We start from the raw sequence: 24,715 nt of genomic DNA on the forward strand, positions 1-24,715 counted from the left end.
TGTTGATTGTTCTTTCCATGCATCACCTGTGAATGCCCCCTGCGCTGACCAATCAGCTGTTGGTGAAGGGGGTGAATGAAACTCTGGTAGCTCAGAGGGTTGTTCCTGCTCTCATAACTCTCTCCAGTGACCCTGAAATGTAAGTGTCGTCCTTGCCTTTTACCTTCAGCACCCCTTTCAAAACGTGCCTGTAAAGAAATAACCATCAGCTTTTAAATTCATTGAAGAGTAGGTTTAACTCTTTAAAATAATAATATGGGATTATGCTTACTTGATTTTAAACTATTATACTACTATTGATGTATGGGTTTTTGTTAAGTCAACCTTCACAGTAAACCTGATGACAAGGCCCATATGTTGAAAGGGTTATTAGTAGTATTGGTTCTCAATAAACATCTCCAAAACTTAAAACATGCTGATGGACTATTTCTTCCAAGCCAAGAAGGGATGCTCTGCTAATCTCACTAACATGTTGTTAGCAGTAAGTACAGTGGCGTGAACCAGAGGCCTAACGTTTTAATGTCTCGTGTGGGTGACTAAACCAAGAAAGGCCAGTGAGTCTGCCTGCCCATCCTCAGTCACAGCTAACCCGGTTCTCATTCCAGTTTACCAAACCATTTTTTATTGCATGTTGACTGGTTTACAGCTGACTCTTCGAGGCATGAGTGAAGCGTTAGTTGACAAGCGGGTTGCTCCGGCCCTTGTTACCTTGTCCAGTGATCCTGAATTGTGAGTTCCACAGACTGCGACCTTAAGTTATCCTGTCTGTCTTTTTGAGCATTCTTCTTGGTCTGCTTTTTTTTATTTAATTTGTCATTGCTAGCGACTAATACAGTATATTTACCTTGTACTTACCTTGATATATACTTTAATAATAACCAGTTTTTCGTCTCAAAGAAAATGTCAGTTTTTTTCTTCTTTAATTCTAACAGCTCTGTCAGGATTGCTACAATTCCAGCCTTTGGCACGATTATGGAAACAGTTATTCAAAGAGAGGTAGGAAATAAGTGGCATTTATTTAATCTGTATGTACTGCTGAGGTGATGAAAGCACCTGACCATACACATACCCTATGATTGGGGGCAGGGAAGATATACATTCATTTTATTTCTTAGTTAATTATGGGCCAGAGGGGATCTCAGTATTTGAAAATATGATAGCCTACCAAAAGTATCTTTTCACATGCTAAGGCTGTCTCTGGTCCTTCTTCTCAATTAGAAACTTCAATATAAGCCAGCTCTCAGATGTTCTATTCTGAGCTGGTCTGGATACTGCAGTATTGAATAGTCCTTCACAGCAGGTATAGTTTCACAAACTTCTCTTATTCAGTAGACTTCTGGATAGTCTGCATAAATTCCCAATTGTCAGTACATGCAGATTTGAAGGGAACAGGTTTCCTCAGTTTCAGGAATGGAAGCTAGAGGTACCTATGTTCTTGTAACTATCATTCATATCAGACTGCAAGTCATGTCATAGACTGGTGTCATCTTTTTGCAGTCCACTTCACTGGGACAACCTTCTGTCATGCCTGCTTCAGGAGATTACCAAAGTCTTCCTCCCTCAAAGTATATTTTGATTCAGAAACTTGTGTGATCTAAAATTTGTTCAGTTCTGTCTGCACCATTTACTATTAGACACTTATCAAAATTAGTATCAGAATGTTATTCTCCACTATTAGATTGGACATGTCCTTGCACAATGAAAAAATGCTGTACTTTAGAAAATCAATTATTTGTGGACATATTAGCCACTTAAATGGAAAACAAGATTTTCCATTTCATAGACATTTCACACACACACACAAAATTATATATATATATATATATAGAGAGAGAGAGAGAGTGTTTTGTAAAATTTTTGTCATAGAGATTTTTTTATAACAAAAAACTAAACAACTTTGTTAGTTGTGGGAAAAAGTGTTTTCTGTTTTTTCACTTACATGTATATATATATATTTCACTGGTGGAGCAAAATAAAAAAAATACATCATTCTGCAAAGCTTGCAGTCTTGGCAGAATTTCAACATGTTCTTAATCCCAAAATAAAAACTTCTTTTAGGGAAATATGAGTAATATATAAGTCACTAATGACTCATTGCTTTCAGAAGGTGAATAAGTGGGTAACTTACACTGTGATCTGTTTTAAGAATTCTGACTTAGACACAAAATCATCATACATTTATCTTTTTCCCTAAATATTATGGGATCTTTTCTACAGTTTGTCAGGGAACATTTGTGTTAAAAAAAAAAAATGAGTTGGCAAACATAAAAATATAGGCTCTTTTCTGAGCTGAAAGACTAAAGAAGTACTTAATTTCAAACTTCAACTCATGTTGATATAAGTCATTTGAATCCAGTGATGCAACCCATGTTTAGTGTGTATCTTTCTCTCAATTTGACTATATAATATTCAATTTTAAGTTGCTGGAAAGAGTGAAAATGCAGTTGGCTTCTTTCCTGGAAGACCCTCAATATCAAGACCAATATTCTCTGCATACAGAGATCATAAAAACATTTGGTAGAGTTGGGCCTAATGCAGAACCAAGGTTCCGAGATGAGTGTAAGTTGCATTTTTTTTACTCTTTTTTTCCTGAATTGACATGCAAGAGCAAAACCATGAGCATCTCTGTGGGTGTGTCACATGTCAAAGCCTTTTCTGCACTCTGTCTTTCGTACTCTGAGAGCTAAAAGTGAAGCAAGCTTCTTATTGGGGATTGATCACTATTGCTATTACTCAGTGGTTTCTTATACTGTATCCTGTAGACATATGAAAAGTAACCCGTAAATAACTTCAAGTTATTTTTAGAACAGTTCTTAATAACTTAATTTCAAAATAACTGTGCTCCTTATATTTAGAGATTATTATTTAATTCTTATTTCTAAGGAAATTTATATGTGTTTCTAGACATGTTATGAAAGATGTACATTCTTCTTCCACTTAGCATGCCATTCGACAATTTTGTTTTAAGTCACAGCTTGTCAATCTGCTAAATAATCTGCATAATGATCTGCTAAAGCGTTTTCTCCAGTTTCTGTAGTGTCACTTCTACAGTGAGTCTCAACTTTATGGTAACACTTTGAGTGGTATCAAAGCATCCAGGAATTACTTCACCAAAAGCATGGCAGTTATCACTGCTGCATCTTACTCCTTTTATTTTTAACCATTTGACGTGCTCTTGAAAAGATCACAGGCTTGGTTTCCTAAGTTAGTTTATAAGAATTATCACCAAAAATATTGTCAGGATTTGGACTGCAGTGTCCAAAAGGGCATGAACACTTATGGAGCTACAAAAACACAATCATAAGATTATTTCTCGATGGGAAATAGTGTTGGTAACATGAGGAGGAAATAGTAATATTTCACGTATTTCACAATTAGTTAACAGAAAAAGGTTTAGTATTTTAGTTAGCAGTAGGGTTAGTTCCTCATCATAGTAACATCAGATTTACAGATGACCCTCTGCAAGAGCTTTGACTAACTTTATTGAGGGTGTAATTGCCCTGAAGCAGGTCTTGGCTATTGAATCAAGGAATAGGCTAAATAGTGGACCTTTGGTGGGCGCCACATTGTTGAGAACACAATCGAACCTTTTTATGTACATTCAAGAGAAAGACTGACACATTACATAGAAAAAAGGAATTTTCTTTTCACAGTGATCCCAAAATAACAAGATTCGGCTAGAGAAAGGGTTGAGCATAGCCGTTTCCAGTGCTTGAATGGGTGTAGTGACCACTGTCCCTGAAGCCTCCTACAGGCTAACTGTATACTGATCGACAAGTAGGTTTCATACAGTCTGCCTTCACATTCTGGCACTAGAATAGCAGTTTCCATTGTTTGAATGGTGTAGTGACCACTGTCCCTGAAGCCTCCTACAGGCTAACTGTGTATTGATGGACGAGTATGTTTTATACAGTTCCTTCATATTCTGGCACTAGACCTTTTTTCTTTTTATAAGACAAAAAAAAAAACTTTTTTTTTCTTTTGTATTTACTACTCAGTCAGTTGGTTTCTCTTTTGCTTTAAAACTTTACCCCAAGGAACTTAATGTCCTGTATTAATAAGATGAATGGTAGACAAAGTAGAACCCATATTGACAAGGATGCTATATTGTTATCTATCAGTATTTGTAGACAATTACTATTAGGAATTAGAGAAAGATCAGAGAATTGCAGGGTAGTAACTGCTGTTTCTTGGAGTGATATTTTTGAACTTTTCCCCCTCTATTTCTTAGAGAATAGAAGACATCAGTTCATCCAGTGGCCCTTTTTCTTTCCCAACTCTTAGTTATCACAGGACCTTTTGGTTTTGATTTTTATCTCAGGGGCCATTTGGTTTTTTCAGTGAGTGAGTGAAGTCGCTCAGTCGTGTCCAACTCTTTGCAACCCTATGGGCTGTAGCCTGCCAGCTCCTCCGTCCATGGGATTTTCCAGGCAAGAATACCTGAGTGGGTTGCCATTTCCTTCTCCAGAGAATCTTCCAGACCCAGAGAAAGATTTCAGGTGTCCCACATTGCGGGCAGACTCTTTACTGTCTGAGCCACCAGGGAATATTTTTCAGACTATGATAGAATTTTGTTTTCCACTTTTTTAACTTTATAAGGCTCTCTGAAAATGTTCAGTCATACTTCAGAGATTTTCTAACATAGCAATCTTATGTTTCAAATCAGTTTTTTTTTTTTAAGTTCCTTATTTTCGATCTCAACCCTTTTATAAAAAGAGAGGACATGATTCCCTTCATTTTTGCTATTGGATCTACCCCAGAATATATTTTGGAACTTTACTAAAATCTATTTTTTTTAAGTTTCCTATTGATTTATCTTTACTTTGTTTGCAGTTTTGAATCTTTAAGTGAAAGGCTCCAGAAGTGGCCTTATGTTGTGTTTTCTATTTTCCTTGCCCACTGAAGGTTATTTGTAGAAATACTCACTTTTAGGTTATTAAATCTTTTAACCATTTATCTCCATCTGAGGGGTTAACAGTTGAGTGAATTAATTGGTACAGATGTGGTAACCCAGGACAGTACTTATATAATGAAATGTTGAATTCTGTAATAAATGTCTGTCTTCTGAGATTTAGGAAGATCCTAAATGATCGCCTTTAACTGCCAGTAGACTAGAATTTAAAGAAACTTATTTAGGTTTGTTTTCTAGTTGAGCAGTTTTAAGGGGATATTGTGTAGTGTGGTTGTTGAGTTTCTGAGAAAAACATTGAGAAAGGATTGCTTGAATAACAAATAACAAAAAAAAAAAAAAGAAATAACAGAGAATGAGCAGAATGAATAGAGAGGCAACGCTTTTATAGATAAACAAGTGCAAGGAAGGTAAGTTTGGGCAGAAATGAAATAAAGAATCTTTGAGAGACTGTCTCAGAGCCACCGTTTTGTTGAGGCCTCAGCATGCCAGCTAATGAATCAGAGTTTCAGTGAATTCATTAGGAATTCAATGAATATTTGAAGTTTTTGTCTTATACTTATGTTTTTAGAACACCTCTTAAGTATGTTGTTACCATTTTTGACAAGTCAAAAAGTCCCCTAAAAATGGCTGTTGTTGTCCTAAGTTTTTGTGGGTTGTTTTTTTTTTGTTTTTTTTTTTTACATTTACTAAGGTAAGCTTAAAGATTATAACTATAGTGCTGATCTATTGAGAAAGAAGGTTTTTTGATAAGGAGATTATGGCTTTAACCTATGCAAATTCAGTGTAAACATGAAAGAAGTCACTGCAGTTGGTCAGAATATGTGCTTATGAACCACATTTTGAGTCCCCCAGCCAAGCAGGGACGAGAAAGGGACCCTGTAATCAACAACTTGATAATCATTTACCCTGGTGCCATTTCTCCAAGGAACCTTGGTTTTAGTGGGAAATGGTATTTAGAGATCATGATCTTAGGCAGTAGGGGTGCTCAATGTTACTTAAGTGGTCATTGTTTCTTGGGCCATCACTTTTAATTTAATAGTGTGTTGTGTGTATTTTTGAAATTTTATGCTGTTCATTGAGATATCAGATATTGAGCCAAGTCACATCAAATCACTCAATGGTGACTTGAAAACTCAGCCATCTGGGCTATTTGACATTGGTCTTTGCTATGAACTTGAGAAACTAAAGCCAATAATATTTTCATGAATTAGTGAAATAATTTGATATTGAAAGAGAATAAGTATACTGTATTTATCTTTTAATAGCAACAGTAATACCTGATTTATATAAACTTTATAATAATAACACAAGAGGTAGGTTGTTTACATTTATTTATTTGGTTTTCATTTTTCAGATTGGGAAACTGAATTGCAATGAAGCCAAATGACCTGTGTACATCCTCACAATTAGGTTATAATGGCATGCTGTAATCTATTTCTCCCAAATTCTGGATCACTCTTTATTCTGAAAAAGCATGCTTTCTTCCCTAGTAAGAAAAAGCAAGTATAGGATGTGGGTGATCTTTTGAAATCATCCAAAATTAAAACAAAATTTTATAAAATAAAATATTATTTTTTTAAATGGATAAAGCACTTTAGGTTAAAATTAATAATTTATTTTTCTCTTTTCAGTTGTTATACCGCATCTGCATAAGTTAGCCTTGGTGAACAACTTACAAATTGTGGATTCTAAAAGACTGGATATTGCCACCCATCTCTTTGAAGCCTACAGTGCGCTTTCCTGTTGCTGTATCCTTGCTTTATTATGTGTATCTACATTTAAGGATCAGTTTTGCAGTGAACCTCAGTTGTTAAAGATTGAGAAGTAGAATTTTTTCTTCAGTTCAACTAAGAAGTAGAGTAGAAGTTTAAAAATTTGAGTTGACTTGCCCCGCTCTGCATTCTGGCCATCCCTTAATTTTAAAAAGTAACTTGATAACTATTTTTATATGTTCTATAGTTTTGAAAACACTGACTAAAATTTTATCTGTGTTAATCAGCTGTATGACTTAAGCCACAAATGAGCTACAGCTGAGGCTTCTCTGTTAATCAAAAGGAAGCCTTGTCTGTGTCGGGGCATTCACTTTTAGTGAATGTTTAACCACCTTTATGATCCTATGAATATCTCTTGGAGACATATCACTCATTGAAAAAAAAATACAGGGCCACCCAGGTTAATCATTTGCATTGATAGCAGAACTGGAGGAAAGCTCAGAGATCATGTAACCCATGTCACTCACTACTTTCTATAAATGATTAAACTAAAACTTCAAGACATTAGTGACTTCTCTTTTTTAATAGTTAAAAGCAAAATTGTGACTACAACAATAACTTTAGCTATCCTGTTAAATGTTCTCTTTACTATCCTAGACCTAGTAAAATAAAGCTAAGAAATAAAAATGAAATAAAACTAAGAAGGAAGTAAAGATAATGGTGGGCAGAGCGAACTCCAGCTTTCAGGCTTTCTCATTAAAAGCAGAATAGCCCTGGAAAGGGGAAATAAAAGATTGAAAAAGGAGTGAACACTAAACACTTGAATAGAACTGTGAAAGTATGTGCCACACAACATAATCAGAGAATTATGGTTGGGACAGAGCAAATGATGGTAGGGAAAGTAGAAATGTACAACCGTGTGTTAAGGAGCTGCTTGTCCTTTTCAAAACGTTAAAACTTGAAGCTTGATGCATGGTTGAGAGCATTTCATTTTGGGACTCTACTGCAAACTGCCTAGTCACGTGGCTGATATAAGCTACTTTTTTATAATATAGATTATATAATGGGCAGAGATACCATATTTTGATAATTTTGCTTCAACTAACCATAGATTTTCTATAACTTTAATTCCAGTAAAAGCAGAACTTACTATCATTCCTACTTTATCTAGTTGGCATTTTCAACTTAGAGAAGATAGAGGAAGCAAAAAGAGGAAGTGATAATTGTGAATTCACAAGTAAGGACTCGTTAGTAATGGAGAAGTGACAGGACCCTTAAAAGAAAGTAATAATGGCATGTCAGAGTGTGGCATATCAAAGAAAACATGGATATGTTTATGCCTGTTTCCTAAACTTTTCGAAAGTAAATGTTTACAAACTTAAGTGAACAATTAACGTGTAATTTTATATTTTCTTAGAGTTTCAAAAGGAATATGCCTCAAAGAAAATGAGAAAGTCAAAAAAAGAAAGATCAAAAATTTTAGCTCTGTAAACCTAATTTTCCAAGTGGACGCGGCCGTGGTTTCTGAAAAGCACAGACGTCTGTATAGGAGTGTTACTGTATATTTAGGTATGTGCAGAATACTACTATAGAGAGAATGAGGTGAAAAGTCTTTATATCAGCACAGTAAGGGGAAGACTCATCTTAACAGCAGACCCTGTACAAGTAGTTCCACCTGAGTCAGAACTTGGTTCAACAGGGTAGTTATGGCCACTAAGAAAAGCACATTGTCTATGTCTGTCCTGCTGTTCCATTGCATTCTGAATTGATAGAACACAACATCTTATTTTAATAGGTTTGGCAAGGTGTTACATCAAGAAATGATGTTTAATATAAAGTTTGAAGGAGTCTTGAAATATTTGACTTGGAAAAGAAATGGTTTAGGGAGGAAAAGATAATGCGAAAATTATTTTAAAGGTTGTTATGTAGAAAAATCGTAGGGCCATTTGTGTAACTAAGGTGCGGAGCAAACGCTGACACGCAGTGAGGCCTGTGGTCTGAGAAGAGCTTTCTGAGTTCTCTAAAAGTACAGTGACCTCTTCTATGAAACTGAACATCCTGTCACTGTAGGCAGTCAGAGGCCTTATGACCATCATTCACGGATGAGGTAGAGGTGGTTTCTAACATCAGATAGGACTAAATGATCTGTAAGTTTCCAAATCCTAAGAAGGACTGTGGGATTTCATAGGGAAGAAGACCAAACAGTGAGTAGGTAGAGAGGAGGCTTTATTCCTCTCTCTCTTGAAAATAACTATTTTCAAGGCAGTAGTTATATGGATTTTTTTACTTAGTAAAGTTTATTATAATTTAGTTAAGAAAAATCAGCTCATCTTTATAGGGGAAGTCATTTACTGGCACTTATCCCTTTAATATTAATATGGTATAATATTAAATAAGAACTATTTTTAAATGGCTCACAACTATGATAGGTGAGAAAGTGTCATTAAGTAATGTGCATGAACAGGGTGAATTGTTTTCTTGAGAAATGCATCTGCTTTCCTGACTCCTTTCAATGTCATATAATCAACTAAAACTCATATGACTAAGAAATATAGGTAGTACTAAACTTACTACAGCAAAACCTCTCTTGCCCAATTCAAGTATGGGTCAGTTTAACAGAATGGTTGAAGTAAGAAATCAAGAAAATGATATATACCTAAGGTAACTTCTTTTAAGTTAAAACACATAAATGTAACTTATTTTACCAATCTTTTGATGTAGTTAAGGCATTTCTTTTGTGAGTCTGCTGATTAGAGTTTTAAACATCAGCCTTCTTAGAATAATCACATTCGTAATATAATTGTCTATGAATTTCAGCTTAAGTTTGTTTAAAGAGAATCCAGAAACATTTCTGATAATGGATACTGAATTTTTCTAGATTTTTGTATTTTTCTTTTTATTTTAATATGCATAATATTTTAAACAGCAATGTTTTAAGCAACTGGACTTTCAACTTAATTGTCATGGAAATATTAATTTTCTTTTTATCCTCTTTTAAACATTCAATTAAATTTCATGATTTCATTTTCACCCTTATTATTTCCTATGTCTATATACCATATTATTAAGCTGTGTGCTGTTACAATAATGAATGCTTCTGACATGAAGAGATTTGTGACAATAAACACAGTTGACTGTTGACAAGTAACTAACCCAACAGATGAGGATGGAGCTTTTGAGGGAAGCCTGTTGGCTCTACGTGATCAGTATACCGTAATCCTCATTTAAGAGATCTGCCTCTGTTGTCCTGTTGGACATACCAGTTTGGTTTTTGTAAATGTCCTTAACTACCTTCTCTCAAGTCATTTCAGAGGATTTAATGGTTAATCACTTTTTACCTGGTCTCAGATGTTTACGAATCGACATGGAACATCTTTCTCCAGAGCACGAAGTAAGCTACTGTCATGATTAAGCCATTGTGATTATCAGTGCCGTGTTCATGTGTTTTAATATCTCCTATACGTGTATGCGTGCATGCCAAGTCGCTTCAGTCATGTCCGACTCTCTGCAACCCCGTGGACTGTTGTAGCCCTCCAGGCTCCCCTGTCCATGGGATTCTCCAGGCAAGAACACTGGGTGGGTTGCCGTGCCCACCTCCAGGGGGTCTTCCTGACCCCGGGATCCAACCGTGTCGCCATGTCTCCTGCATTGGCAGGCGGTTTCTTTACTACTAGCACCACCTGGGAAGTTCATTATCTCCTGTACAGACTTTCATTCCTCTTCGTGTGAGGCCTGATTATGATATGCTGTGCTTAATTTTTTCAAATCTAGTTCAGTGTCATTTTACGGATTTGTTAACTAGTGATGAGATCTTAAGCAGCTCCTTTTGCATCTCTCTGTTCAATTCTCTAAAGTAGGCATAACATACTGTCTGGAATTTAGCAAGGAAAGTATGTGAAATGCTTTTTATCTGTAAAATACTGTACATCTTAGTATTATCTTAGACCATCAGCTTTCTTAGAAGCAAAGTTTCTATTTTCTGTCTCCATTTCCTCATAACGCTTCTCATTCTGTTTATCTTCCTGTGTCCTCAGGATGGAAGACACAGTTTCCTTCCCTGTTTTGTCATTTATTTCCTATTCTGTGTCATCAGTTTTTCTACCAGCTTTTCTTTAGCCTATTACCATGTTTGACTCTCCCATCCTAAACAAAACAAAACCAGACCAAAACCTTCCCGTTATCCCTTCCCCACACCTCTTTTTCCCTGCCAGGAGCCCACGCTCACTCTCAGCCCTCACACAGTGTACCACGCCTCCACCGTCACGCCCGGCCAGCAAAGCTTCCGTCTCTGAGCTCACTGGGATCCAAGTGCTCTACTGAGCAGCCGCGCTGGAGTGCGGAGCCTTTTCCTCGTGTCTGTGTCAGGGCGCAGTGCTTTGGGACTGCCTTAGATTCGGCAGATATAAAGTGGTATCTCATGATGGTTTTCATTGCATTTCCTTGATTGTTTTCAAACTTGGAATTCTTTATGTGCTTACTAACATCAAAGCCTTTTTAGGTTTTTTGCCCATTTTTCTCACTTTGGATTATATTTTTCCCTATTATTTCTTTGATGTTTGTTATATAATTGGAATACCAGTATTCTGTTCATTTTGTATTTTATGAGTATCTTTTCCCATTTTTTTTCATATTTTTCGCCTATTTGAACACTGATTTTTAATTTTAATAGATTGATTAAATCTTTCTGAGACATGATCTCCTATACTTTCTTCCTAAAATGTTTAAAATTGTATTTTTACAGTAAAATTAACAATCCATCTAAAATTAGTTTTTATGTATGATGTGAGGTAGTGCGTAAATTATGTTTTTTCCTATACAGATGACCAACTGTCCCATTATTGTTTATGGAACAGTTCATTATGTCTATACTGATTGGCAGTGCCACTTCTGTCATATCTGATGTTTCCTTGTATGCCTGCATTGGGAGCATTCTTTTTCTGCTCATCTCCTTCTTGTTTATTATAACATTGATATGAACTGTATCATTGTGATGAACTGTCTTTATTACAGTCGGTTGTTAAAAAGTCCTGAAATCTAACAGGCAGGTTCAGCATCCTGTCCTTTTTTTAGAACTCTTCATGACCCTTATCATTTTTATGTAAATTTTAGCATTAAACGAGGTTCCAAGAATGATCTTGTTCAGATTCTGATGAAGTTTAATTGATTCTATAAATTAATTGGGAGAGACATCAACTTCATAATTTTGAGTCTTCTATCTAGAACATGGGACTTCCCAGAAGGCTCAGTGGTAAAGAAAACAAAAAAAAATCCACCTGCCAATGCAAAAGGTGCAAGAGACACAGGTCCCGTCCCTGGGTCAGGAAGATACCCTGGAGGAGGAAATAGCAACCCGCCCTAGTAATGTCGAGAAAATCCCATGGACAGTCCATGGGGTCGCAAATAGTCAGACACAAGTTAGCAACTGAGCACACATGCATCCAGAACATACTGTGTCCTACATTTATTTAGATCTCCTTTAATGTCTTTCAGTAAAGGTTTATAATTTCATTTGAAAAAAACTGTCACCTTATATTTATAATGTTATAATGCTAACTTTTTTTAGGGTTATATGTTTTTTAACCCTTTGTTATCAGTGTATAAAAATGTATATAACTTTTGTATGTTGAATTTATGTCTGGCTAACGTGAGAAACTTTATTTTTAATTCTAATAATAAAATGTCTCTGGATTTTTTTAAATAAGTTTCAAATGCAGGAAAGTCACCATTTATATTATAGTTAACCATATATTATTTTCTAATACTTTTACTGTATTTTTTTCCCTTTTCCTTACTGTAGGCTCTATATTGCTATACCTTTTTACTTCTGATATTAATTTGTTTTTTGCTTTCTTTTTAAACCAGTTTTGTTAGGGGTTATGAATTTTATTAACCTTCTTAAATATTGAACTTTTGACTGTTGATTTTTCTCTGTTTTTTAGTTTGACTACTATTTTCATATTTATTTCCTTCTGCTTTTTTTAGGTTTGATTTTTTTCCCCCCCAGTTTTTTCTAACTCCTTAAGGAGGAAGCTTGGATTTTTTACTTGTTTACTTTTCTTTTCTGATACATAAATTTAAGGCTCTCAGTGTTCCTTTTGCACCACTGTAGCTTTGTTATCATTTAGTTCAAATTACATTCTCATTTCCATTATTTCTTTATCGATCCATGGATTTTTGCTTCATGAGGTAGAGAGAGTTAATTTTATGAGACAGTTCTCTTACATTTGTATTAACTTTTTGTGATCTACTTGTTCTATCAGCTATGAAAGACATGTTAAAATTATGATTGGAAATTGCTTTTTTCCCCTCTTTTTAGCTTTTTCCATATTGTGCTTTGTACATTTTTTTTTCTTGTGTGCTTTGTACATTTTATAGTTGCCTTTTACCAACCTGAGGGAATTTGTTTTTATTGCTGGTTGGTTGAGTATTTTTATCATGAGGGTTGGTTGGATATTGTTAAATATATTTTTCTGAGTCAGTTGAGATGATTACATAGTTATGGGTTTTTATTCTCACAATATTTGATGTTAATGGGTTTTTATATGCTAAAACAACCTTTGAACTCCTGTAAAAAAATCCCACTTAGTTATGATGCATAATTCCTTTTATTAATATATGAAGGTAGATTCAGCTTGCTAGTATTTTGTTCAGAACTTTTGCATCGAAGATGAAGGCTGTCTGTAGAATAGAACAAACAAGAGGCAAGCCTTTAACAAAGTAACTGCCAAAAGTTTCTTCTTTTAATTAACACATTAGCTTATGGCAATATTAAATACTCAATTAAAAGCTTTAATTTTACTATGCTACCTATATTTCACTAAAGTCAATTTTTTTTAAATCAGGTTATTTTAACTTCCATGATAAAAGAATGTGAACAAAAAGTAGAGAACAAGACCGTCCAAGAGCCTCAAGGGTAAGACTTTAATTCTTTTTTATGGCTTTGTGTTAACCTTAGTTTCTCTACATAAAATTTTTGTCAGTGGGTAAAGTGTTTTATATTGTGTTGTTTTGTGGTAATTAATTTAGAAGGCAAGAAAAGCCTTTAAATGGGCAGTTCACACATACTAATCCATAAACCATCTAGGGAATTTAAAATTCAGATCTCTGCCTCATTCTCTGGGCCCTCATCTTTCTGAGTCAACCTGCTGCTGGTGCTGCTAAATCACTTCAGTCGTGTCCGACTCTGTGTGACCCCATAGACGGCAGCTCACCAGGCTCCCCTGTCCCTGGGATTCTCTAGGCAAGAACGCTGGAGTGGGTTGCCATTTCCTTCTCCAGTGCATGAAAGTGAAAAGTGAAAGTGAAGTCGCTCAGTCGTGTCCAACTCTTAGCGACCCCATGGACTGCAGCCCATCAGGCTCCTCCGTCCATGGGATTCTCCAAGCAAAGAGTACTGGAGTGGGGTGCTATTGCCTTCTCAGTCTGAGTCAGCCTAGAGATCTGTATATTTAAAAGCTTCCAGCCAAAACACTAATTCAAAGAGACAAGCACCCAATGTTCATAGCAAAATTATTTACAATTGCCAAGATAAGGAAGCAGACTAAGTGTCTATCAACAGATGAATGGATAAAGATGTGTGTATGTCTGTGTATACACACATACATAATGGAATACTACACCATAAAAAAGAGGGGATTATACCAAGTGAAATAAGTCAGGGCAAGACAAATATTGTATGATATCATTTACGTAGAATCTAAACAATACAACAGTATTGTGAATATAACAAAAAAGAAACAGACTCAGGTACAGAAAACAAACTAGTGGTTACTGGAAAGGGGGAGGGGCAATATAGGGGTAGAAGGTTAAGAGGAACAAACTATTGTATATAAAATAAATTACAAGGATGTATTATACAATATAGGGAATATAGCTGATATTTTATAATAACTATAAATGGAATATAGCCTTTAAAAATTGTGACTCATTATATTGTACACTTGTAACTTACATAATATTGTATATATCTATCAGTTCAGTTCAGTCACTCAGTCATGTCCAGCTCTTTATGACCCCATGGACTGCAGCACACCAGGCCTCTCTTTCCATCACCAACTCCTCGAACCTGCTCAAACTCATGTCCATCGAGTCAGTGATGACATCCAACCATCTCATCCTCTGTTGTCCCCTTCTCCTCCTGCCCTCAATCTTTCCTACCATCAGGGTCTTTTCTAATGAGTCAGTTCTTCGCATCAGGTGGCCAAATAATTGGAGTTCCAGTGTCAACATCAGTCCTTCCAATGAATATTCAGGACTGATTTCCTTCAGGATGGACTGGTTGGATCTCCTTGCAGTCCAAGGGACTCTCAAGAGTCTTCTCCAACACCACAGTTCAAAAGCATCAGTTCTTTGGCTCTCAGCTTTCTTTATGGTCCAGCTCTCACATCCATACATAACTACTGGAAAAACCATAGCTTTGACTAGACAGACCTTTGTCGGCAAGGTAATGTCTCTGCTTTTTAATATGCTGTCTAGGTTGGTCATAGCTTTTCTTCCAAGGAGCAAGTGTCTTTTAATTTCATGGCTGCAGTCACCATCTGCAGTGATTTTGGAGCCCAAGAAAATAAAATCTCTCACTGTTTCCATTGTTTCCCCATCTATTTGCCATGAAGTGATGGGACCAGATACCATGATCTTAGTTTTCTGAATGTTGAGTTTTAGGCCAACTTTTTCACTCTCCTCTTTCACTTTCATCAAGAGGCTCTTTAGTTCTTCTTCACTTTCTGCCATACGTGTGCTGTCATCTGCATATCTGAGGTTATTGATACTTCTCCCGGCAATCTTGATTCCAGCTTGTGCTTCATCCAGCCCAGCGTTTCTCATGATGTACTCTGCATATAAGTTAAATAAGCAAGGTGACAATATACAGCCTTGACGTACTCCTTTCCCGATTTGGAGCCAGTCTGTTGTTCCATGTCCAGTTCTAACTGTTGCTTCTTGACCTGCATACAGATTTCTCAGGAGGCAGGTCAGATGGTCTGGTATTCCCGTCTCTTGAAGAATTTTCCTTAGTTTGTTGTGATCCACACAGTCAAAAGCTTTGGCATAGTCAATAAAGCAGAGGTAGTGTTTTTCTGGAACTCTTGTTTTTTCAACTATCTGACAAATGTTGGCAATTTGATCTCTGGTTCCTCTGCCTTTTCTAAATCCAGCTTGAACATCTGGAAGTTCATGGTTCACGTCCTGTTGAAGCCTGGCTTGGAGAATTTTGAGCATTACTTTGCTAGTGTGTGAGATGAGTGCAATTGTGAGGTAGTTTGAGCATTCTTTGGCATTACCTTTCTTTGGGAATGGAATGAAAACTGACCTTTTCCAGGTCAGGTCTCCCACGTTGCAGGCAGATTCTGTGTTTTTTTTTTAATTTTACTTTTGCAGGCAGATTTTTTACCAGCTGAGCCACAAGGGAAGCCCAAAAATGCTGGAGTGGGTAGCCTATCCCTTCTCCAGGGAATCTTCCCGACCCAGAAATCGAACCAGGATCTCCCGCATTGCAGGTGGATTCTTTACCAACTGAACTATCAGGGACGCCCTTATAAGCTATACTTCAATAAACCATTAAAAAAGAAAATAAATAAAAACTTCCAAAGAGATGTTGATAGGTAGTTGGATTTAGGAATCACTGGTGAAAATATTTTCTAAAAATTTGTGACAAGAGTTGTAACATTTAATGTGATTCACTGCATAAAGGATTGTCAGCATGTGAATGTTCTAGTCACATGCTTCTAACCAAACTAATTAGAGTCAAAGATTTAGTGAAATTAAAATATGAACATAGATGTGAAGAATAAAGTTGGTCATTTCAGGACAGGAAGTAATTTATAAATAGTCTGTTGTACCTCTTTCTAAAGTAACCTTGAACAGTTAATCTTAAATGGAATCTGTTAGGCATGAAAAACTCAAAGGTGTTTCCTTATAGAAGTGACTACCAGGAGTATGTGTTTCATCTTGTCAGGCCAGGTACCCGTGCAGAAAATCCTCCATACTCCCAACCCCAACAGACACAGACACACACACATAGTCTTTTCCTCCACACTCCCAACCCCCAATACACACGTGTACACACACACACACACACACACACACACACAGAGTCTTTTCCTCTACACTCCCAACTCCAGTACACACACACACACACACACACACACACACACAGTCTTTTCCTCCACACTCCCAACCCCCAATACACACGTGTACACACAAACACACACACACACACACACACACACACACACACACACACACACACACACACAGTCTTTTGCCCCTTACCACAGGTCAGAACTGTTGCCTTAGTCTCCTTGAATGGTGGGAGCTCTTCTATCATTTTAGCCATAGAAAGTTATAAAATAGAAGTACTTTAATAGGTTTCCACTCTGAACACGAAATCCATAAAGTTAACATTAAAGCATATAATTCTATTCATTTTTGTACATTTAATATGAACATTTTTGATGCCATATTAGTTTAAAATGTAAAAGGTTTGGGACCAAAATTGAGAAAAATTGTATGTGAAATACATTCTAAATGACTTTTCATAAATTAGCATGCAGGAGTTTTACAAGAAAGAAATCTCTGTACCTTCCTGGGATGCCTTTGGTTATATGATCTTCCATTTAAAAAGAAAAGTTCACTTTTATAATCATAGTTTTCCTGTATTATTCAAATTTCTGTATTATCATTCTTTAAATACTTATTCCACAGAATTTCAAATAGACACAAAACTAAACATGATATAATGAATCCTCATGTATTCATTACTCAACATATATATAACAGTGAGTATGAGAATTAAGGTGGATTCAGGATATATTCAGATATGAATTCAGTTTAACTTGGCAACAGATTAGACTAAGAGAGAACTAGAATCTAAGGATTTCCAGGTTGAATGATGGCACAGTACAGCCAAGTGGAGCTATTCTCAAGAGAAGTGTTTATTTACAGTTTGAAGTACAGTTAGAAAACCACTGCAAGCAGTTACTGAGATTTAGGAACTATTAGAATATCAGTGGTAATTAGAGGGGTGGAGGTGGATGGATGATCTCACTTGGAAAGAGGGCTCAGATATAAAATTAGACCTGTGTTTCAAATGTAGCATCTAGAAGAAGCTTGGGTTTTCCAGGTGACTCAGTGGTAAGGAATCCGCCTGTCAGTGCAGGAGACTCGGGTTCAGTCCCTGGGTTAGGAAGATCCCCTGGAAGAGGGCATGGCAACCCACTCCAGTACTCTTGCCTGGAGAATCCCATGGAGGGAGGAGCCTGGTGGGCTACAGTCCATGGGGTTGCAAAGAGTCAGACACGACTGAGTGACTAATATTTCACTTCATGAAAAGCTTTGCTAAGAATTAGGAGGCAATTCAGAGTGGTGTCAAAAAATCAAACAGGAATTTAAAAGAGAAGGAGTAGTGGTCTTCAACTTGTAAGATAGAGTGATGTGGACAGAGAGAGAAATATTCTAGGACATAAATAATTTTTAAAATAGGCCAGAAGCAAGAGGTTCTATAGACGCAGAATCAACAAGTAATGGGAAGCTATGAATTACAATGGAAAAGTCTGGGATTTCCTTGAAAGCCTGCAATAAGAAGACAGTACTTTACAGGGCAGTCCATTTCATTTTTAACCACTTGGTTTTTTAAAAATTCCTTTCATATCCTGAGTTAACGTCTCCCTTCCTGTAACATCTACTCTCTAAAACAAGTTTTGGCAGGGGTCAGAGTCAGACTCTTGTCAAAGTAATAAAAAATACAAGCTCTTCAGAAAAACAAACAAAAAATGCTGTAATGCAGCGGTGCTTTACTAGAAAGCTTTGTAAAACGCATACCTGTGTCCTCCACCCTGGAGGGAAAATCAGAATCACTGGGGTTAGGTCTAGATACCCACATCAGAAAGTTCCCCAGATAACTGTGATGAGCCTCAGTAGGTCTCTGTAGATGTGCATGGCTGTGCAGATGTATATTATGTTTCATTTTTCATAGGAAGGTATCTTAAGCCTGCTAACTCTCCTCCAAGCTAAACTTTGGTCATTCCTTTCACTTTCATGTCCTGGCTTCTAGACTCCTTAGCATATTGTTGTGCTCCTCTTAGAATCAGTGACTTGATGTTATCTGGAATATTATCTAACCCATGTCTCCTGTTTCTCTAGATGCAGACTAAAATAAACCTTATCTTCTGACTTAACACTGTTTCCTACAGAAAGAAAACAGTACCATCAACCTACAGTGTTAAGGAAAGGCATCATGGAATTTAAAACTTGGCTAGACAGCAAAGAAGAGATATTTAAGTTGAGAATAGTTCAGTTAGACTAGGCAAACATGACTCAAGGGAGTCGAGGAGTTACTCGGGGATGGTTGGTTTAAAACACACACCCACGCAAGAATTAGATGGCTGTTTCTTGAGTCCCATGCACATTTCATCTTGGAGCTAGTAAGTGGCCACTGAAGATTTTGAGAAGGGGTGTGATACAAAGAAGTGATAAGTGGTGAGTGACTAATGCAAGAAGCCCAGATCCAGGATTGCTGGAGCAATCCAGTTGTAAAGTATTGGCATTAGAAATAAAAGTAAACGATAGAGATGTTATAAAGTCACAAGATTTGATGATAGTTTGAGAGCCATCATATTCACTGCTAGGAAGAGAGGAAAATGATAGAACTACTGGCAAGGAAAGAAATAAAAATGGGGTTGTTGTTGCTGAGTCACTAAATCGTGTCTGACTCTGCAACCCCATGGACTGCAGCACACCGGGCTTGCCCGTCCTTCACCATCTCCCCAGGTTTGCTCAGACTCATGTCCACTGAGTCAGTGATGCCATCCAACCATCTCATCCTCTGTTGCCCCCTTCTCCTGCCCTCAGTCTTTTCCAACATCAGGGTGTTTTCCAGTGAATCAGTTCTTTGCATCAGGTGGCCAAAGTATTGGAGCTCTTTATTTCTAAAGTTAGGGTCTGAAAAAAGTGCTTGGGACATTGACTTTATCTAGTATACAACAGCTGATGATTCTGACTCTTAGCAAAGTGTTGTGTTTCAATAAATATTTTGGAGTCATCCTATGGAAATTTATTTGAAACATAGAGAATGAGCATGTTTTGTAATTGAAGAACTAGAGTCAGATACTGAGCCTGGTGGAGGAGTGTGTGTGGGAAGGGGAACACCAGCAAGAGAGGAGGGGTCAGAGACACGGGGACACACCCGCTGGAGGTACTGGCGGAAGAGCAAAAGGAAAAAGAGGTTTTCAAGACGGCTGTCGTGGTCAGCTGCTGAACTGAGCAGCGCACGGTGCACACCTTTGAAGGCCGCACAGAGCCAGAAGTCCTCGGCAGCAGCGCTCACTCCGTGTGTAGGTTTAACAGGCATCTGTTGAGCTCCTGTACCTGGCTCGCCACTCGCTTGTCTCTGACAGGGTCAGACATATTCTCTTACTTAGACCTCGAGGCATTTTGCAGTAACAGTTGCAAACTGCATTTTACAGAGGAGGAAACTGAATCAGAGTGATTTAAAGCATCTTGGCCAAAGTCTCCTGAGTCTATTTATTATAGCACAATTGTTGAATCACTGAAAAATGTCCCTGATTAATACTTTGTTCAGTAGTACGATGTATCAGCAGTCTTTAGTAGTCATTTAGATTGTGCTTACTCCCTACACAGAAGGTTGGCTAAAGAGAGAGAAGATTTGACTTTGATCGACACTAGTGCAGTTGGCGAGTGATTACATGTTTCTTCTTCCCACGCCGCCTGCACACAGGAATACGTCACAGGATTGTTACCAGCACAGTATAAGACCTCAGGGTGGCTTTGTTTACTCATTTGTGAAGATAAGAATAATATCTATCTTCCAAGTTGCTATAAGAATTAAATTAAGTAATGCTAATAAGAAGAAGAAGAACACTTACACCTGCTATTACATGCCTGTCATTGCTAATCACTTTATACTCATCAGGGGACCAAGTGTTAGTCGCTCAGTCATGTCCAATTCTTTGCAATCCCATGAACTGTAGCCCACCAGGCTCTTCTGTCCATGGAATTTTCCAGGCAGGAATACTGCAGTGGGTTGCCCCTCCCTTCTCCAGGGGATCTCCCTGACTCAGGGATGGAACCTGGGTCTCCTGCATTGCAGGCAGATTGTTTACCAGCTGAGCCTCCAGGGAAGCCTTTATAATCCTTGAATAGCCCTATGAGGTAGGTACTAGAATTATGTTCATTTAATAGATGAGGAAACAGAGATTAAATAACTTGCCCAAAGTCACACAGCTCATGAATGACAGAACTGAAAATTCAGTCTCATTCCAGACTTGCTTCTAATCACTACACCACACGGCTTCCTTTCAAGACATGATTGACACCAAAGCCACTAACCTACTATGGTACCTAAAAGCTCTGCTCCGTAAGTGTGAGTTTCCCTTTTGTGATGCCAGTTCAGGATGTACTTCTTAATGTTCTGTTACTAAAGACTTGGAAAAAAATAGATACTTTTCATTGTTTAATTGCTTTACACAAATTTAAAATCTTTTTCCTAGCTCAATGTCAATTGCTGCAAGCTTAGTGAGTGAAGATACGAAGACCAAGTTCTTAAACAAAATGGGTCAGTTGACAACATCAGGTGCCATGCTGGCCAACGTGTTTCAGAGAAAGAAGTAAGAGCGGGAAGGAAGCCCCAGTAAACACTAAGATGGACCTCAAGCAGACTGGTTCCTTGTACTTGAAGTACTTGCCTTTTTTATTTCTTTGTTTTTTGTTCTTGCATTATAATTTTATCTTAACCTCCAAAGATACTTGCACTGCTTTTGATTATTGCTGTATATCTGTTAATTTTGGAGTTCATCTGTGGTGATTAAAAAAAAACTGAGTTGCTAGTCTGTACCAAGTCCCCCCTCTATGTTCTTGTCTTTAAGAATATTTTTTTTATATATTATATATATATATAGTGAAGAGGTTTTTTTTTTTTAATTTTTGGATGGGATATTAGCAAATACTTGTATGATACACTAAGCTATTACAATGGTACTTAAAATAATGTAAATTTGAAGTCATTGTTACAAAGTAATGAAAATGGAGGTTACTTAAGTATTTAAATTATGAAAGAATGACGCAGACTTTGTATCGTCTCTTAGCTGTTTGACTGGGAAGAGCCACCAGCATCACTCGTGCCTTTGGACTTCGGTTTGTGCGTCTGTAGGGCTGTGTGCGTCCCATTCACACAGGATTTACAATGCTGTGATGAGTCTGGGTTACGAGTCCTACAGATAATAATGTAACTGTCAACATTTCAGTGCTCTCATGAGTATTCTTTAAGTGCTATTTAAATCTCCCCATCACGTATGTGAATATAATGGACTTACCTGAGGAAAGAGAGCACATAACGCATGGGGGGTGGTAACCAAGGTGAATTTCACAAACTGGTGTGTAGTAGATTTAAATACTCAAACTAAATTTAAGTAAGAAGAGCTAATAATTGTGACATTTTTTTTTTCCCAAGTGGAAATAAAGAAGAAAGTATGGTTCGGACCTAAAAGTTAATGCTTATTTACATAAAGCATTCTATTTAAGGTGATAAATTTTCTGATGAATTTTAATTTCAGAGATTATCTTTTTACCCCACGTGTTACAGAGAGGTACAGAAAAGTTCAGGACATTTGGGGGCTGCTTTTTTCCCTCTAGACAAAAAATGACATTGGCTTACTCACTAATAGGTCACAGTCATCACCTGTCTCTTAAAGTCCTTGACTGTCTTGTGTTTGATATATATCACATAGAGTCTTAAGTCAGTGTACAGTTCCACTGGAATTTGACAATTGTCTGTCAAGTAACGCAACTTGAAGTAGAAAAGAGTGATCCTGGACATAGAGGGAGGTGGTTGGTTTAAGGGTTTAATGTGAGGCCTTTTTGAAAAATGCATATTTTGTAAAGAGAATTCTCTTTGGAGCACAGCTGATACACATGGGTGATTGTCATGTCTGTTGTATAAACTGGTTTTAATACGCTTGGAATATAGTTGGATTACATTCACTTCCTGGGCAAAGCTAGCTTACCACACATTCAAGCTTATAAAAAATAAATTGCCATAGGCAGAGCCATTTAAAAAGTTTATTCTGCAATTATTTCTTTAACCTACAGTGAAATAATTGTTAGCTAGTCTTTATGGAAACTGTTGGATTCTAGGCATTCCTGAGAAATTGAAAGTGGCTTCCTTTCATGTCAAAAATGTTGATCTATTATAAATAAAATGTTTTTGCATACTTGTTTTGGTTTTGATTTTGGCTATGTGTATTTATTTTCATTTTGAAACACTATATCCTCCAGCCAAGCAAAATGAAATGAGAAACTGTATATTCACTTAAATATATTTTAATTTAGGAATATAATCTCTATAAATTACCTCTTCTAGTTTACTTTTATTTAAAAAGCATTGTATTGTATAAAATGAAAACATTTCTGAGATGATTTAAAGAAAAAATGTTTAAATTCTCATTTGCTTTGAACCATAGTAACATTAGTATGTTTGCTACCTGGTGAATAAATATAATGTATTTTTAATGTGATAGTTTTATTAATTTGTGAATCCATTTATCCAAATACTAACAGGTTTTCGTGAAAGGCACCAGCCAGCAAGATATGCAGTGTGTTTCGAGTCCCTCTTAGGCTATTAAACATCTTAATGTCAGTAAGACTTTACATTTATTTTCACATGGCTTTCTACTGTAAAATATATTCTTTAATGACAAGACAGACACTAATCATGAAACTGGGTGTGTTCTTCCAAAACAAGCTGGAAAACTCCCATCCTCACTCTTTTTAAACAGAGGTAAAAATAGTACAAATAAAAGCAAAGTTTGCAAAGTAATGAAAAGTTCATTTGAAATTATGCTCCAAAGCAAGCCAGAGACTAAAATTTTTCAGAAATCCACACGAGTTGTAGGTAACAATTTTCCTGTATTAATCTGAGAACGATGCTTGAGTGGTAGCATCACTATATGTATATACCTCTATACACAGCATCTTTGACCTTCATCTGTTGGCATCAGCACCCCTTTTGAGAAATTACTTGCTAAACATCAGATTAACTTGCAACCTGATTGAAATTGTGAGTAATTTAGGTAACTTTAATGGGGTATCAGTTCAGGTGCTATCAAGCTTCCTTTCCTTATCGGAAAAGAAAAAATGGTTCAAATAAATAGTCTCTGAACTAAACTATAAAGTTTGGGGACGTGAAATCAGTGTGTACTGAGTTGTTTTTTCACGAATCTACTTTTTAAGATAAACAATTTTAGGCCATTATTTGACCTTTAAGAACATAACTTTGTGTAGACGAACCTTGTGGATCTTTGAACAGTGATAGCCAACTGCAGCTGACATTTTGTGCTGATTACAAGTTCTTAACTATTTTTTGTGTAAATAATGTATATTTAGTTTAAGAGGTTTGCAGTTGGCTACTCAAATTCCTCAAATTCCTCAGATTGCCCAGGTAACTATATTCCAACTTTATTTTAGTTGTTAACTCTTACAAGCAAACTGTGAAATAAATTTAGCCTTTCATATGAGTAGACGTGTTTGAAAACTTTACAGTGTACTTCATTACTATTTTATTTCAGTATATTTAAAAAATAATAGGTTAAAGATATATGTTACTAATAAAAGATAATAAATGTACCTCGTATCTGCATATCGGCGAAATAATTGGATTTTAGACTGTTTTCATACTACATAAGACTGCTCTGTTTACCATTCATCTAGCCCTAACCTAATGTTCTTTTCGTGGAGCCATTACATGTTGATCAGCATTGTGTAGTCTTACACATTTTGAACTCGGCAGAGTATCTGACTGTTTCTCTTAGCGTCTTTATTTGCTTCCCGGGTGAAACACGTGGGTGAATACAAGCACAAGCAAGGTACTGTGCCGTGTGCACGTGGCCTAAAGAGCTCGACGCAGCTCATCTTCGTATCTCTGGCTCTGAGCAGCCCATTTATCAACAAACCTTACCGCGGTCTCTAAGCCATTTGTAAATGTAGTAAAACCATCCCTTTCTAAAGATTATAAAGTCATTCACTACTCGACATGTGTATTATTTATGGAGTACCTGTGTTGTGCTAGGCGCAGGAGGCAATG

General features: G+C 36.7%; 1 protein-coding gene across 4 annotated transcripts in view; it reads left to right on the top strand.

Moving 5' to 3' along the window:
• RELCH (RAB11 binding and LisH domain, coiled-coil and HEAT repeat containing) overlaps nucleotides 1-22,847 on the top strand; it is a 112,551-nt gene extending 89,704 nt beyond the window's left edge. Inside the window, exons 23-29 of one of the 4 annotated variants that reach the window (XM_065932857.1) lie at nucleotides 57-139; nucleotides 933-996; nucleotides 2,421-2,559; nucleotides 6,544-6,660; nucleotides 9,927-10,015; nucleotides 13,467-13,537; nucleotides 21,129-22,847. In XM_065932857.1, the coding sequence (XP_065788929.1) occupies nucleotides 57-139; nucleotides 933-996; nucleotides 2,421-2,559; nucleotides 6,544-6,660; nucleotides 9,927-10,015; nucleotides 13,467-13,537; nucleotides 21,129-21,249 (684 nt within the window). In that variant the 3' untranslated portion in view covers nucleotides 21,250-22,847. Of the gene's footprint in view, nucleotides 1-56; nucleotides 140-646; nucleotides 730-932; nucleotides 997-2,420; nucleotides 2,560-6,543; nucleotides 6,661-9,926; nucleotides 10,016-13,466; nucleotides 13,538-21,128 lie in introns of those variants that run through there. The other 3 variants (XM_065932859.1, XR_010662937.1, XM_065932860.1) reach the window with 3 other exon arrangements.
• Nucleotides 22,848-24,715: the final 1,868 nt, after the last annotated feature.

The sequence above is a fragment of the Muntiacus reevesi genome, chromosome 4, assembly GCF_963930625.1.
Source record: "Muntiacus reevesi chromosome 4, mMunRee1.1, whole genome shotgun sequence".
Lineage (NCBI taxonomy): Eukaryota > Metazoa > Chordata > Mammalia > Artiodactyla > Cervidae > Muntiacus > Muntiacus reevesi.